This window comes from Bombus bifarius, unplaced genomic scaffold, assembly GCF_011952205.1.
Source record: "Bombus bifarius isolate JDL3187 unplaced genomic scaffold, Bbif_JDL3187 scf7180000008023, whole genome shotgun sequence".
Classification (NCBI taxonomy): Eukaryota; Metazoa; Arthropoda; class Insecta; order Hymenoptera; family Apidae; genus Bombus; species Bombus bifarius.
This window is the reverse complement of record NW_022884396.1, coordinates 633,649-644,552: the sequence shown is the minus strand read 5'-3', so window position 1 is coordinate 644,552 and position 10,904 is coordinate 633,649. Positions and strand designations below refer to the sequence as shown.

Sequence of the window (10,904 nt, the reverse complement as noted above, 5' to 3'; positions counted from 1 at the left end):
TTTGTCATTTATTTTTCACCACCACCGCACCTGTCTGGGTCCATATCGAAATATCGTCCAGTTTTCTCCATTAATTGCTTCCAGTGTCTCTCCCTCATCGCCTCGTTCTTTAATTCGATGAACAGTGGCACAGAGTTCTTGAAGCTCTTCATATTCGCATCTAAGGCCTGTCCAACGCTGAGATTCTTCACGAATCTCGAAAGTTTGCGAAATTCCCTGATAAAATGGTCCATCCCATCCATCAGCTGTTGAGGATTCAGGTTCACCCAAAGCGTCTGCGCCCACACGTCTCTCATACTTTTCTGTTCCTGATACAATTCGAATAATAATTCCATGCCCTCGTAGTCCTTTTTGACTTTTAAGAAAACCGAATAGTCAGTGGCTGGCAGATCGAACAGTATTTCCGAATTGATCAGGCTAAGACGTCGTTCTTCGTATTTTGCGATCAGTTTTCCGTATTCCTGGGCAATTCGAGATTAGAAATTTAAAAATAGAAGAGTGCAAATCGATGAAAATTGGATGCGCAAAGAGTTTCGTTCAACGGTCTATGTCAAATATATTAGTTTCATCAATATATTTGCAATCATAATAATTAGTTTTAAGGCCGAATAAAATAATTTTTAAATAATTTTCTATTGGTTAGCTCTTTCGAATAAAATAATACGCGATTTAGATTTTATATACATCTGAGTTATAAATGACACGATCGGACTGTTTTACAGCGTAAAGAAAAGAAAAATATTAGAATATCGTATCGATTTAGTAGTACTATGAAATTTACTTTCTTTTCTGTTTTTAATTGATACGAAACAGAAGATGTCGATAAGAACAAAAAGGAAAAATACGAAACTCACGTCCATCTTGAGCAGTCCAAGTTCGAGATCCTCGCCGACACTGCCAGGGCCATTGGCCTCGAAGTCTGCTGCGAACTCTTCGAGTTCTTTCACGAATGCATTAATCTGCTCTTGCGTCATGTCAGAAAATCTATCAGAAGTACTTGCTAAAGTGGAAGCTCTGTATAAAGCGCCCAAATATAGAGACTCCCAGTCACGTTGCAGAGTGTAAGCCAATTGTTCGTCTTCCTCAGGGAAAGATATCCCGTGACTGCGCAAAGTTCGAAAGGTTTCCTGTAAATTTCATATAATACGATCATAAAATATAACATAATCGGGTTCGTTCTTACGCGATTTTCATTTAGTATGATTTTTATAAAATCACCAGTCAGATAGTATAAGATCACACTCGGGACCATTCTCTTATTTCTTCGGATATATTTGTTTTTACACTTTTCAGAAATCTAATTAGCATGCAAAGGCAGAACCAAATCGCATATTCAAATTTTACTGCTTCTTTCTATTTTGAAATTTTGTAGTGGCACTTTTATAAAACAAACCTGATAGGTCGTATAACGAACTTCTGCTTGAATCGCTGTCTTTTTTATGTCGGAGATCGCTTGCATGACAGATGTGAAACGATCTAATCCAGTGATTACGAGCTCCACTTCGCTTCGGTAATTTTCGATTATCAGATGTAAGCTGTTCATATCGTGAACCGTTTGATGCAGCAGAAAATGACCGAGAACCTGCTTCCATTCGTTAGCGTGTTGTTTGATACCAGAAAGCAGGAAACTGAGATTGATGCTAATTAACAGAAATCATTGTCAAGTACGTTAATGCTTCTAATTAGATTGCTCGTGTCTGTACGCATTTTTTGGAAATTTATCTATATAAATATAGAGAATACAGATACGTAATATGCAAAAGTAAATCTTTCCTAGCGTACCAAGTTAGTGTGAGAATTTATCCTTTGACTTTCTAAGAATTAGAGTAATCTATTATGAGACAGATATTACCGTACGCAATAAAAATCGTGATAAAGATCCATTTCAGTCAATTCCTGGAGAATATTGTCGTAGAAAGAGAACTTATCATCATATTGGTGGAGAGTAGGTTCGGTTGCTGCGAACTTTTCAGCAGCTAAGTTCTTGTCGAAAGACCATAGATTACTATACTTCTTCCACCTGTGCAAATAGTGCCAAGCTTCCAACGCTATTTTATGCGCCGACCTTTGAACCATTAGTATATTATCATTCACTACCTACGCAGACGTATTCACAAGATTATACACTCGACATAAACAACAAAAATGTTAGTTCATACATTGGCAAATTTTAATCCGTAAAATAGATAATCGCAAATGTATAATCGTAATTGTAAGGTTATGAAGTCAGAGAATCAACAACAATCGGCTTATCGTACTTTTGCCGCGTATTCCTCAATTACTTCAAGAGTGTAAACAATCATAATCGTAGAGAATATAATTATTGGAGGAGACCGAATCGAATGAAAATTATCGAATTGTTTGTAATTTAAAAATGACATCATATAGGGGACATTATGTTCTTAAATATTTGTATTTATATTTTTTACTATCTGTACTGATTCTACTTTATCGGATTTTTATCTGCTCTGATCTCGTTTGATTTTATTAAATTCCATTGATTAAATTTCACGAATAACTTACTTTAATACTCATGACGTCCTCAAAGAATGTCACTGTAGCGAAGTTTTCGTACTCGTTCTTCGTTTGCGGTTTGCACTCTAAACAGGTCCCGTTCATCCATCTAGGAAATAATTTCAGCTTCTCCAATAAATTCTTCACGTTCTGTAGTATTGTAGCATAAATTTCGCCAGGAGATGGTCTTATAACAGCTTCTGAAGCTATTAAAATGGCGTCCACTTGAAATATCGGCTTGCATTCCATTAGACTTCTGTTGAAAGTCTCTATGTTCTTCAGTATACATCTGCGCAATTTATAATATTGTTATGGGATCGTTTCTCGTGATTTATTCTATAAGATAATGTACCATTAACTTAGTTAACCATTTTTAAGATAATTTTTATTCATTGATAAGAAATTAATTTTCTATTGAGAGTTCCACGTCGTGATTGTCATATATTAGATCGTCCCGAAAGTTTGTTTCGTTTCACAAGTGAAATAATAGATACACGACATTTTTTATTTTATATTATTTTATGGATTTGTGTATGATCCATTTTATAGTAATAGAATAAAATGGATCAAACGTAATTCAATAAAATGACATAAAACAAAAAATGTCGTGCTTATAAAGCGAAAGGAACTTTTCGGACAACCTAATACATGTAACCAAGATTGAGAAAATTTGATTCGAAGCAAAGCTAAGAAGTGGCAATCTGAAACAACGAATTAAAAAAGAACTTTGTTTTGTATTAAGATGAAACGAGTTATCTTTAAATAATTTTCTATTTTAATTCGTTCTTTCAAGTAAAAACCGGTTGAATCGTTTACAAAGGCTTACGCGATAAAAGAGCAAAATATTTTCTTTTCGTATTTCTCGTAAAGCAGCTGCATAGATGGGCTTTTTCCAGTGTACGTTTCCAATACCAGACTTTCCAATTTTATCAGTATCGGACTCGTTGACTGATATATCGTGGACATCGCGGCAATTAATTCGATTCTTCGATTTTCTATCTCTTGGAAATAAACCTTCGAAAAATAGGAAAAAGAGAAACGTTTTCAATATTTCGCTTCCCTATTTACTTTATTTGTAGCTTGAATGGCAAAGTGTTTCGTGCCGAGAGGAATATCGGGCGCGATGAATAAAATTCTAGGGGGACGATTTGAAAAATAGATGAAAGGAAATATAAGAAAATACCTTGCAAGGTAACAATTCTTCGCTGTTGCAGATTCTCAGTGGAAGAGAAAAGAGGTTGTAACTCTGAAGATCGTTATTTATTCTGTTATCAAGATCGCTCTTCATGTGGTTCACCTGATCCACGATCGAGTTTAGATTTTTCAATAATTTTTCACAATCGTGAGCGTAGTCAGAGATATTTAAAGAGTTCCAATTAAAACGCATTACTCCAGGCTGAATATGTTTCTCAACATCTAGTAACGTGTTCCTCAATAATTGTATCTGCGATGATAAATAATTCGTTCGTGGATTTTTGCAAACCATTTCTGCCTTTCTTAGTTAAAAAATCCTATCTACCACCACTTCGAAATCGAAGAAAACCAGAATTTTATCATCTTCTTTGTGCCATCTTTGTTTTTCTTTATTCAATTTAAAATATTTAATCCATATATTTCAATATATCCTTAAATACGAAAGAATCCTAAGCAGGATATTTTAACTAAGTGGGACAGATTCATTGAACGTAACGAATATGAATATTTCTGTATTATTTTGTACATCAGCTTTGTCCATTTCATCGATCATCCCGTTGTACTGGTTGGTCACTTTTTCCATCAGTTCGAGGTCGCTCTTTAGTCGACTTTTCTGGATACTAGCATCTTTCACTATGGGGATTAATTCGAAACCTAATTGCTCCATCAACTCAGCCTGTAATCGAAAATATAAAATATCAAATATCAATTAACAGGAAGCGAGGGAAAATTTTCTCAGCATACCTCGTGAATAATTTCGAAGAACTCCCAATCGAAATTCACTTGGAAACGAAGCTGACACTCGACGAGAATCGATCCGCTCATAAATTCCATCCAAGTAATCTTTTGCGTTTGGACAGCCTGCTTTTCCGAGGAGGTTGTCCACGATTTTTGATCTTTGTGGGATTGAAGCGATGCTTTCACCTCGGCTCTCGTGTCTGACTTAACCTGTCCTTTCGTTCCCACAGAACTAGCCGTCTCTGTCAGAGTGATTCGCAAACTGTTAGAAAATCTTCGACAGATGGCCTAATATTAAAAAAGATTCTGTCACCGATGCTTGGTTTCGACATCACAGGTTCGGCCTTTTGAAGAGATCCCTGAGGAGTTGATCCAGGTGATCCAAAATCTCTGCTCTTTTGTCCTTTTGGCAAGTGAATTGTCTGCAGATTCTTCGTGCTTTTCTCGATATTTGGGAATGTTAATACACCTGTAACAAATTCTTCTCTTCGTTAAACAGATTTGAAGATACAGAATAATAAAATGTTTCGTAGTAAAATTAACAATTGTTGCAACAAGGTTCAACTCCTGACTCATTTGCATGTTAACTTTTTCGCGCTAAATGTTTCTGCGCGTGATCATTCTTTTTCAATCAAAATTTCTCGTTTAGGGTTTCGTTATTCTTCTTCGTTATTACGAATTAATTATTTCGGCTACTCCGACGATTTTAGTAGCGAATCGTCAGGTTGGTTTATGTAAAATTGTTAACCTTGTTCCGGTTCAGAACGTTCCATCTTCAGGATACTCCTCTTCATGGTGTCCAACACAACGTACTGGGCCTTATCTGCCCACGATTGGTATTTTGATTCCTCGTACGCTTTCATTTGTTTGGCCACCTCGTAGTATTGACTGAAAGCTAGAATCTTCAGCTTGCTGTGTTTCAACTCTTCAATGTTTTGGATTATCAAGACTGGCCTTCTTAGACGGTGAAATAACTGTCTCACCCAGTATATAGCGCCAGCCATTGGAGGATGGTACGTTAATAATGGAGGATTTTGTTTCCCTAAACATAATACCATACGATGCACTGTTAAAAATATTTCGTACGAAGTAAAGAATTTTTATTCGAATAATTTATCAATAATTTAGAAATAATTTAGAAATAATTTGCTAATGATTCAATTTCTTGTATCTCCGTATTTTCCTTGTAACTGTTAATTTGGGACAATTAACCCTTTGACAGTGTAACTTTGTTATAAAATGACAAAGAATTCAGTCTAAAGGATTTAGAAATAGCATTATCTCCTTGTATCCAAAAAAAACTTTCCTGCGTTTCTCTTATCAGATACGAAAAATACAACAGCGACTCTTTATAGCAAATAAATTTTAGTTTGCATTAGACAGGCTGATATTAGGTTGTCCGAAAAGTGTCTTTCTTTTACAGACACGTGTTTTACAACAACGCATCTTTGTACAAACATGAAACCTGATCTGTCAAACGTTGTGATTTTTATCTTGATAAATAATATAAAACGAAACATGTTCTGTATTCGTTATTTCCTTATAAAACTCCATATCCATAAAGTACATTATAGCATTTCTATTATTCAAATTACGTTAGCTATAAAATTTGATAGCACGTTTACAAACTAATTTGCCAGTAATATGTTTCAAGATTTGCTAAAACCAAAATAAATATCTTGCCTCTATTGAATATCCCCTCAACGATACTGACTTCCTTGCTGAATTGTTGCATGATAACGTCAAACTTTCTCAACAGCTGCTGATGAATTGTGTCTCTAGTCTTGGTGTCCTTGAACTTGAGCAACATATGAAGCGCATCTTCCGCGCTTCTCAATACCAGGAAGCACTCGTCGATAAAGAACTTAGCCTCGTTCTCCAGGAAATGTACCTCTTCGTAAAACAAAGACATAGTAGCTTCCCAATTTTCTTTGTTATATTCGTCGAAAATATTGAAGTCTGCGTCCAATATTAGGACGATCAATCTATCAACACGTTTTATTATAGTGTCGATTTGAGCTGGATCACTGATGATCGATTTTAAATCAGGTCCAAAGATATTGTGAAAGTCTCGAAGAACGTTTGCAACCTGGTTCAAACCATCGCAAACGGAGGCAATGTATTCAGTTCCTTTAAACAATCGATTTTGATCGAATTCCCAGCGCATTCCTCTGCCAGAGATTTCGATATCTTCTCGATTCTTCAAGTAAGCTTCTTTCCAACTCTTCAGCATCGCGCGAGCGTCTTCCGTTTGTTGTAGAATCACTTTCTGAGGTTTTCTATATTAAGAGCGCAATTTCAACATTGTGTCTATGCTATGGAACAAAATTAATTAAATCGAAGTAGACGCGACGACGAGACATTTTTATCTACTGGGCAAAAAGAGAGAAAGAAAATTTGTAAACGAGTATTTCTGTATATATAGAAAATAGAATATAGCAATAAGAGTTAAACGTATAAATAATCCACAGAGTATTGTTCGCTAAAATATGGTAAAATGTTGGAAATAATTTGAAAAGTTCGTTGAAGCGGAACTTACTTGAATAGGTCTTTGATGGATAAATGCTTTATGACAGTCTGACAGAGTTGCCATGAAATTCTTTCCATCAGACCAACCATTTTCTCTTCGCACGAGTAATAACTCGAGAGAATCCAAATCATTCTCATTCCCTCCATTAGCTGAGGAATGGCTTGACTGATTGTTTTGAAGCAATCCGACTCTGTCATCAACTACGATACGTCTTAGTTATTATATCAGTTATCGAATGAACTTTTAATCAAAATTACACGATAATGCCCTTTCATAATTCACCTTGAAGTGTCTTAAAATAGTCTGCAGGAATCGATTATTATCCCTGGCTTCGGTATAACATCTCCATAAGTCTGAATAAAAATAATCAAAGTTCGAGGCGATTGGCGAAAGGACATTGCTCAATAAGCTCAACATTCTTTTGGCCATAGGAGTTTTTAATTGCTCCACCAGCATTAACAATCCTACTTCTCGATCCTTCCAGTAATCACACTCTGCTAGTGGACCTCTACCTTGTGGCACTTTTTGTTGGAACGATTCCAACACCTGTATATTAAATAACGTGATATAGACGTTGAAAAGGTGTCTAATTTTCTTGAAATCAATGTCTGGCAAGAATTTCATTTACCTTTTCTATGTGCACTCCCCACAGCATAATCACATTTTCCAGTTGCTCGATCACTTCCTTGTTCTTTTCTAACATCTCGTCAGTAACATTAGGATCATCGAGTTCCGCTATATTCGGCATCGTCAGCAAAATATCGCCTTCGATGTTTTCCAATGTCCTGACGAACAGTCACGAATTTATTCATTTTTCTTTTTTTTTTTAATTTATTTCTATGTTAGAACTTGGTAAAAATTGCAAAGTTACTTTTATCGAGACGAAAAATAAATTGTAATCAAATATTCTTGTAAAGCGTCACGAGATTTTATAAATCGCGAAATGTTCTCTCCTAATAGATTCCGAATATTTACGCATTTGTAAGGAATTTCAAGGTGTAAAAATATGTAGACTGTGCAAAATACGTAAAAATGCGTAAGGATTCAAAGCTTATCGACAACTGACCGCGGTATATTGACGAATAATGAGAAATTACTAACCATTCGACGTTAGATATCAATCTATCTAAATAATGTAGGATATCGTTTCTATTCTGATCGACCGACACACGTACAATTGGCTCTTTGGACGCCGTTTTGCTTCTAGCTTCTTCGAAATTGACTACAGTTCTGATGCGTTTTCGTCTCAGTTTCGCCCTCTCTATCGTTTGAAAATGTTTCGGTTCTACTATTTCATCGTCATCGTCGTCGTCCTCTGCGTTTTTATCAGCCTCTTTCTTCGCCATGACTATAGATATCCTGCGGAATTCTGACGGTCTTCTGAAGATTGAACTCTGTTCGACAATTTTAATAAATCATTTTTTATCATATAGGTTCCACTATATTGTAAATCTAATTTCTTACTACTGGAATCCGTTATCATGTAAAAAGTTGAACAATTTGATAAAAATCGTTTTCGTTACGAGCTACGTATAAGTGTCACATTACGCACAGGTTACATGTACAATATCTTTAAATACTTTAGACGAAATTCAGTATTTTTATCAAAGAAAGTAATATTAGATACTCGAGCTGCCATGATGTCCGTTAAACTTGGAGGACGTTCCTCGTCTATATCAGGCTCTTCTTCTTTGAGTGCTTCTGAAAGTTGTGGTCCTCTGAATTGAGCTTGAACCAATGGTTTAAAAACCTGAAAAAAGAAAAAAACAGAAGAAGAAGAATAGATGGAATTTCCGTAACTATAAATACGTTTACGAGACGAAGAAGAATATGAATTTTACGAAAAAAGAGACAAATATACAATGGCTGTCAAAAGTCTGTGATCAAAGTATACTTTTAACATATATCGTCGAGACAAAGAATGTCCAAGATAAAAATCTGTCGTGTAAAAGTTTTCGCAAGCAGAATCTTGTCGATGTATAATTTAAAAGTATAAAATAAATACACTGGTGCGTTATCTGGACTGAAATAAAATTACTGAAATAAAAATATAAATTATTGCAAATATACTTTTCTACCTCAACGAGCATCCTGTTCAACGAAACCAAAAATTTCCCCTGTAGAGATCCAACTACCAAATACTGCGTTATTTGTTCATCGCAATCGATGTAAGAATCGAAGTTTGGTATACCCTCGTCGATAGTCCTCAGGAAGTAGAATAAAGTAACGTCATGCAAGTCTGTTCTGCTACCATCCACTTTACCGCATATCATGTGCAAGTTTGGTATTTTTCGTACTTTTTCCACTAGTTTCTGTGCAACAGATTTTCCTTTCGTTTCTTTCGTATTTAAAATGTATTCGTGTTTTAATCAACGAACGATAATGTCGTACGCGGATGTAATCGAGTACCTTGGTCATAATATATTTGTGTTCTTCTCCTGGCGGTGGTACGAAGCCTGGAGTGTCTAAAAATTAGAAGAATCGGGATCGTTTCATCGAATATGTTTATTTTATAATTGCAATAACATTCGTGTAATTTACCGATCGAAGCACTTTTCTCCGGGTCTTTCGTTTTAAAAACTGTATCGCCACTTCCTATCTCTTTCGCTTCTCGAGAATCGCCTTCTTCTCCTTCTTCCTCCTCCTCCCTTCCCTCGTCCTCCTCCCCTTCGTCTTCTGTATCTTCCGTGTCCTCGTCGATACGAGTACTTATCATTGATTTTTGCTCCGATTGAATTGTCATCGTGGATACCTCGACTTGACGCAAAAGAGCAAGCGGATCGAGCTTGGACGGTTTTGCTTTTGTTTTCTTTACTCTTCGTTTCTTTCTTTCCTTTTGTGAAACTTTCTCCGCCTTTCCTGTGGATTATCATTGACGTTATAACTCGTCGTACGTTCGACGCGCGACTATCAATCCAGTAGCTTAGCTGTAAATACCAAACACGTGCTTTGGCACTTTGATCGAAGCATAAATCCATAAACGACAATCCTACGCTTTGATTGACCCCACAGAGACAAAAAATCTAACAAACTGTGCATAGAAAATTCGTTTGAAGCGTTTAAAGTACAATTTACCAAAAAGGTGAACTATCAAAAGGACAGAACGTAACAGAACGTGGAAAATTGTGGATAAAAAAGTCACTTGGATCGTTGGAAATATGATTTACCAAACCAGTAATCCATTGGAAGGATGGAATGTAACAGGATTCTACCAAACTGTGCACGACAAAATTGAATTGTTAAAGATAAAATTTACCAAAGGTTCTTCTTCTCAACTTACGACTTTTCCTTTTCATCGACAATGCCGTCAAAGCGGCTAATTTACCAACACCGTGCTTGCCTATCATCCATCAATAACAAAGTAATTTATATCCTTAGAGTCGATACAATAATCTATCTGATTCGTGTTCGCTGTAATTAGTTTAAGAAAGATGAACTACTTACTTTCCCAGACCGGAACTTCCACGTGGATGATTTCAGTGGAATAGGTGCAGTAGAAAAAGATCACCTTTCTCTCAAGATCGGTCACACCATAGAGATCCAGTAGCAGAAAATTGAGTAGCTTGTCCTCGAAGTATCGATTGTTTGCCTATAGTTTCGAATCGCGCGTTTATTTTCTCTCTCGTGGCAAAGGTGAGGTAAAGGCGAAAGTTGACGAGAAAGTATGAAAAATCGTTTAAAAAGAAATGATTTTCTATGTCTTCAAGTATACCGATTCTTTCGAGTGAAATAAATCTCTGCACTGATTTCGTTTTCGTTGTACGGACCATTCTAGAATTTGCATATTCGTGGCTTTGATTCGAAAAGGACGAGATGTTATTTTATTGCAGATCGGTAGAAATATCTAAAGAATATTCGATTGCTTTTCAATAATTTCGATATAAGTTGTTATTTACATTTAGAAGTTTGTAGAAGAGCAGCTCGTGAC

The 10,904-nt window shown here is 35.9% G+C and overlaps 1 protein-coding gene across 1 annotated transcript; it reads right to left on the bottom strand.

The window, feature by feature from the left end:
• Positions 1–8: 8 nt before the first annotated feature.
• LOC117207163 (dynein heavy chain 10, axonemal-like) lies at positions 9–9,719 on the bottom strand. Its single transcript, XM_033447105.1, has 20 exons — positions 9,518–9,719; positions 9,386–9,441; positions 9,055–9,288; positions 8,604–8,726; positions 8,078–8,370; positions 7,605–7,761; positions 7,259–7,522; positions 6,986–7,176; positions 6,157–6,725; positions 5,195–5,488; positions 4,760–4,915; positions 4,453–4,688; positions 4,235–4,384; positions 3,698–3,958; positions 3,341–3,528; positions 2,524–2,803; positions 1,853–2,097; positions 1,394–1,640; positions 855–1,127; positions 9–461 (listed from the first exon to the last, which is right to left on the bottom strand). Exons 1-20 carry the CDS (start codon positions 9,717–9,719, stop codon positions 9–11), a joined length of 4,872 nt encoding a protein of 1,623 aa, XP_033302996.1.
• Between the last annotated feature and the right edge of the window lie 1,185 nt (positions 9,720–10,904).

What these genes read in the sequence shown, in the direction of transcription:
- LOC117207163 (XM_033447105.1), bottom strand. Translation starts at nt 9,719, where the DNA reads ATGACAATTCAATCGGAGCAAAAATCAATGATAAGTACTCGTATCGAC. An exon ending in GGGGAGTGCACATAGAAAAG is followed by an intron (nt 7,523 to 7,604) that starts GTAAATGAAATT and finishes TTTAATATACAG; the next exon opens with GTGTTGGAATCGTTCCAACA. An exon ending in TCTTCGAAATTATTCACGAG is followed by an intron (nt 4,385 to 4,452) that starts GTATGCTGAGAA and finishes TTTCGATTACAG; the next exon opens with GCTGAGTTGATGGAGCAATT.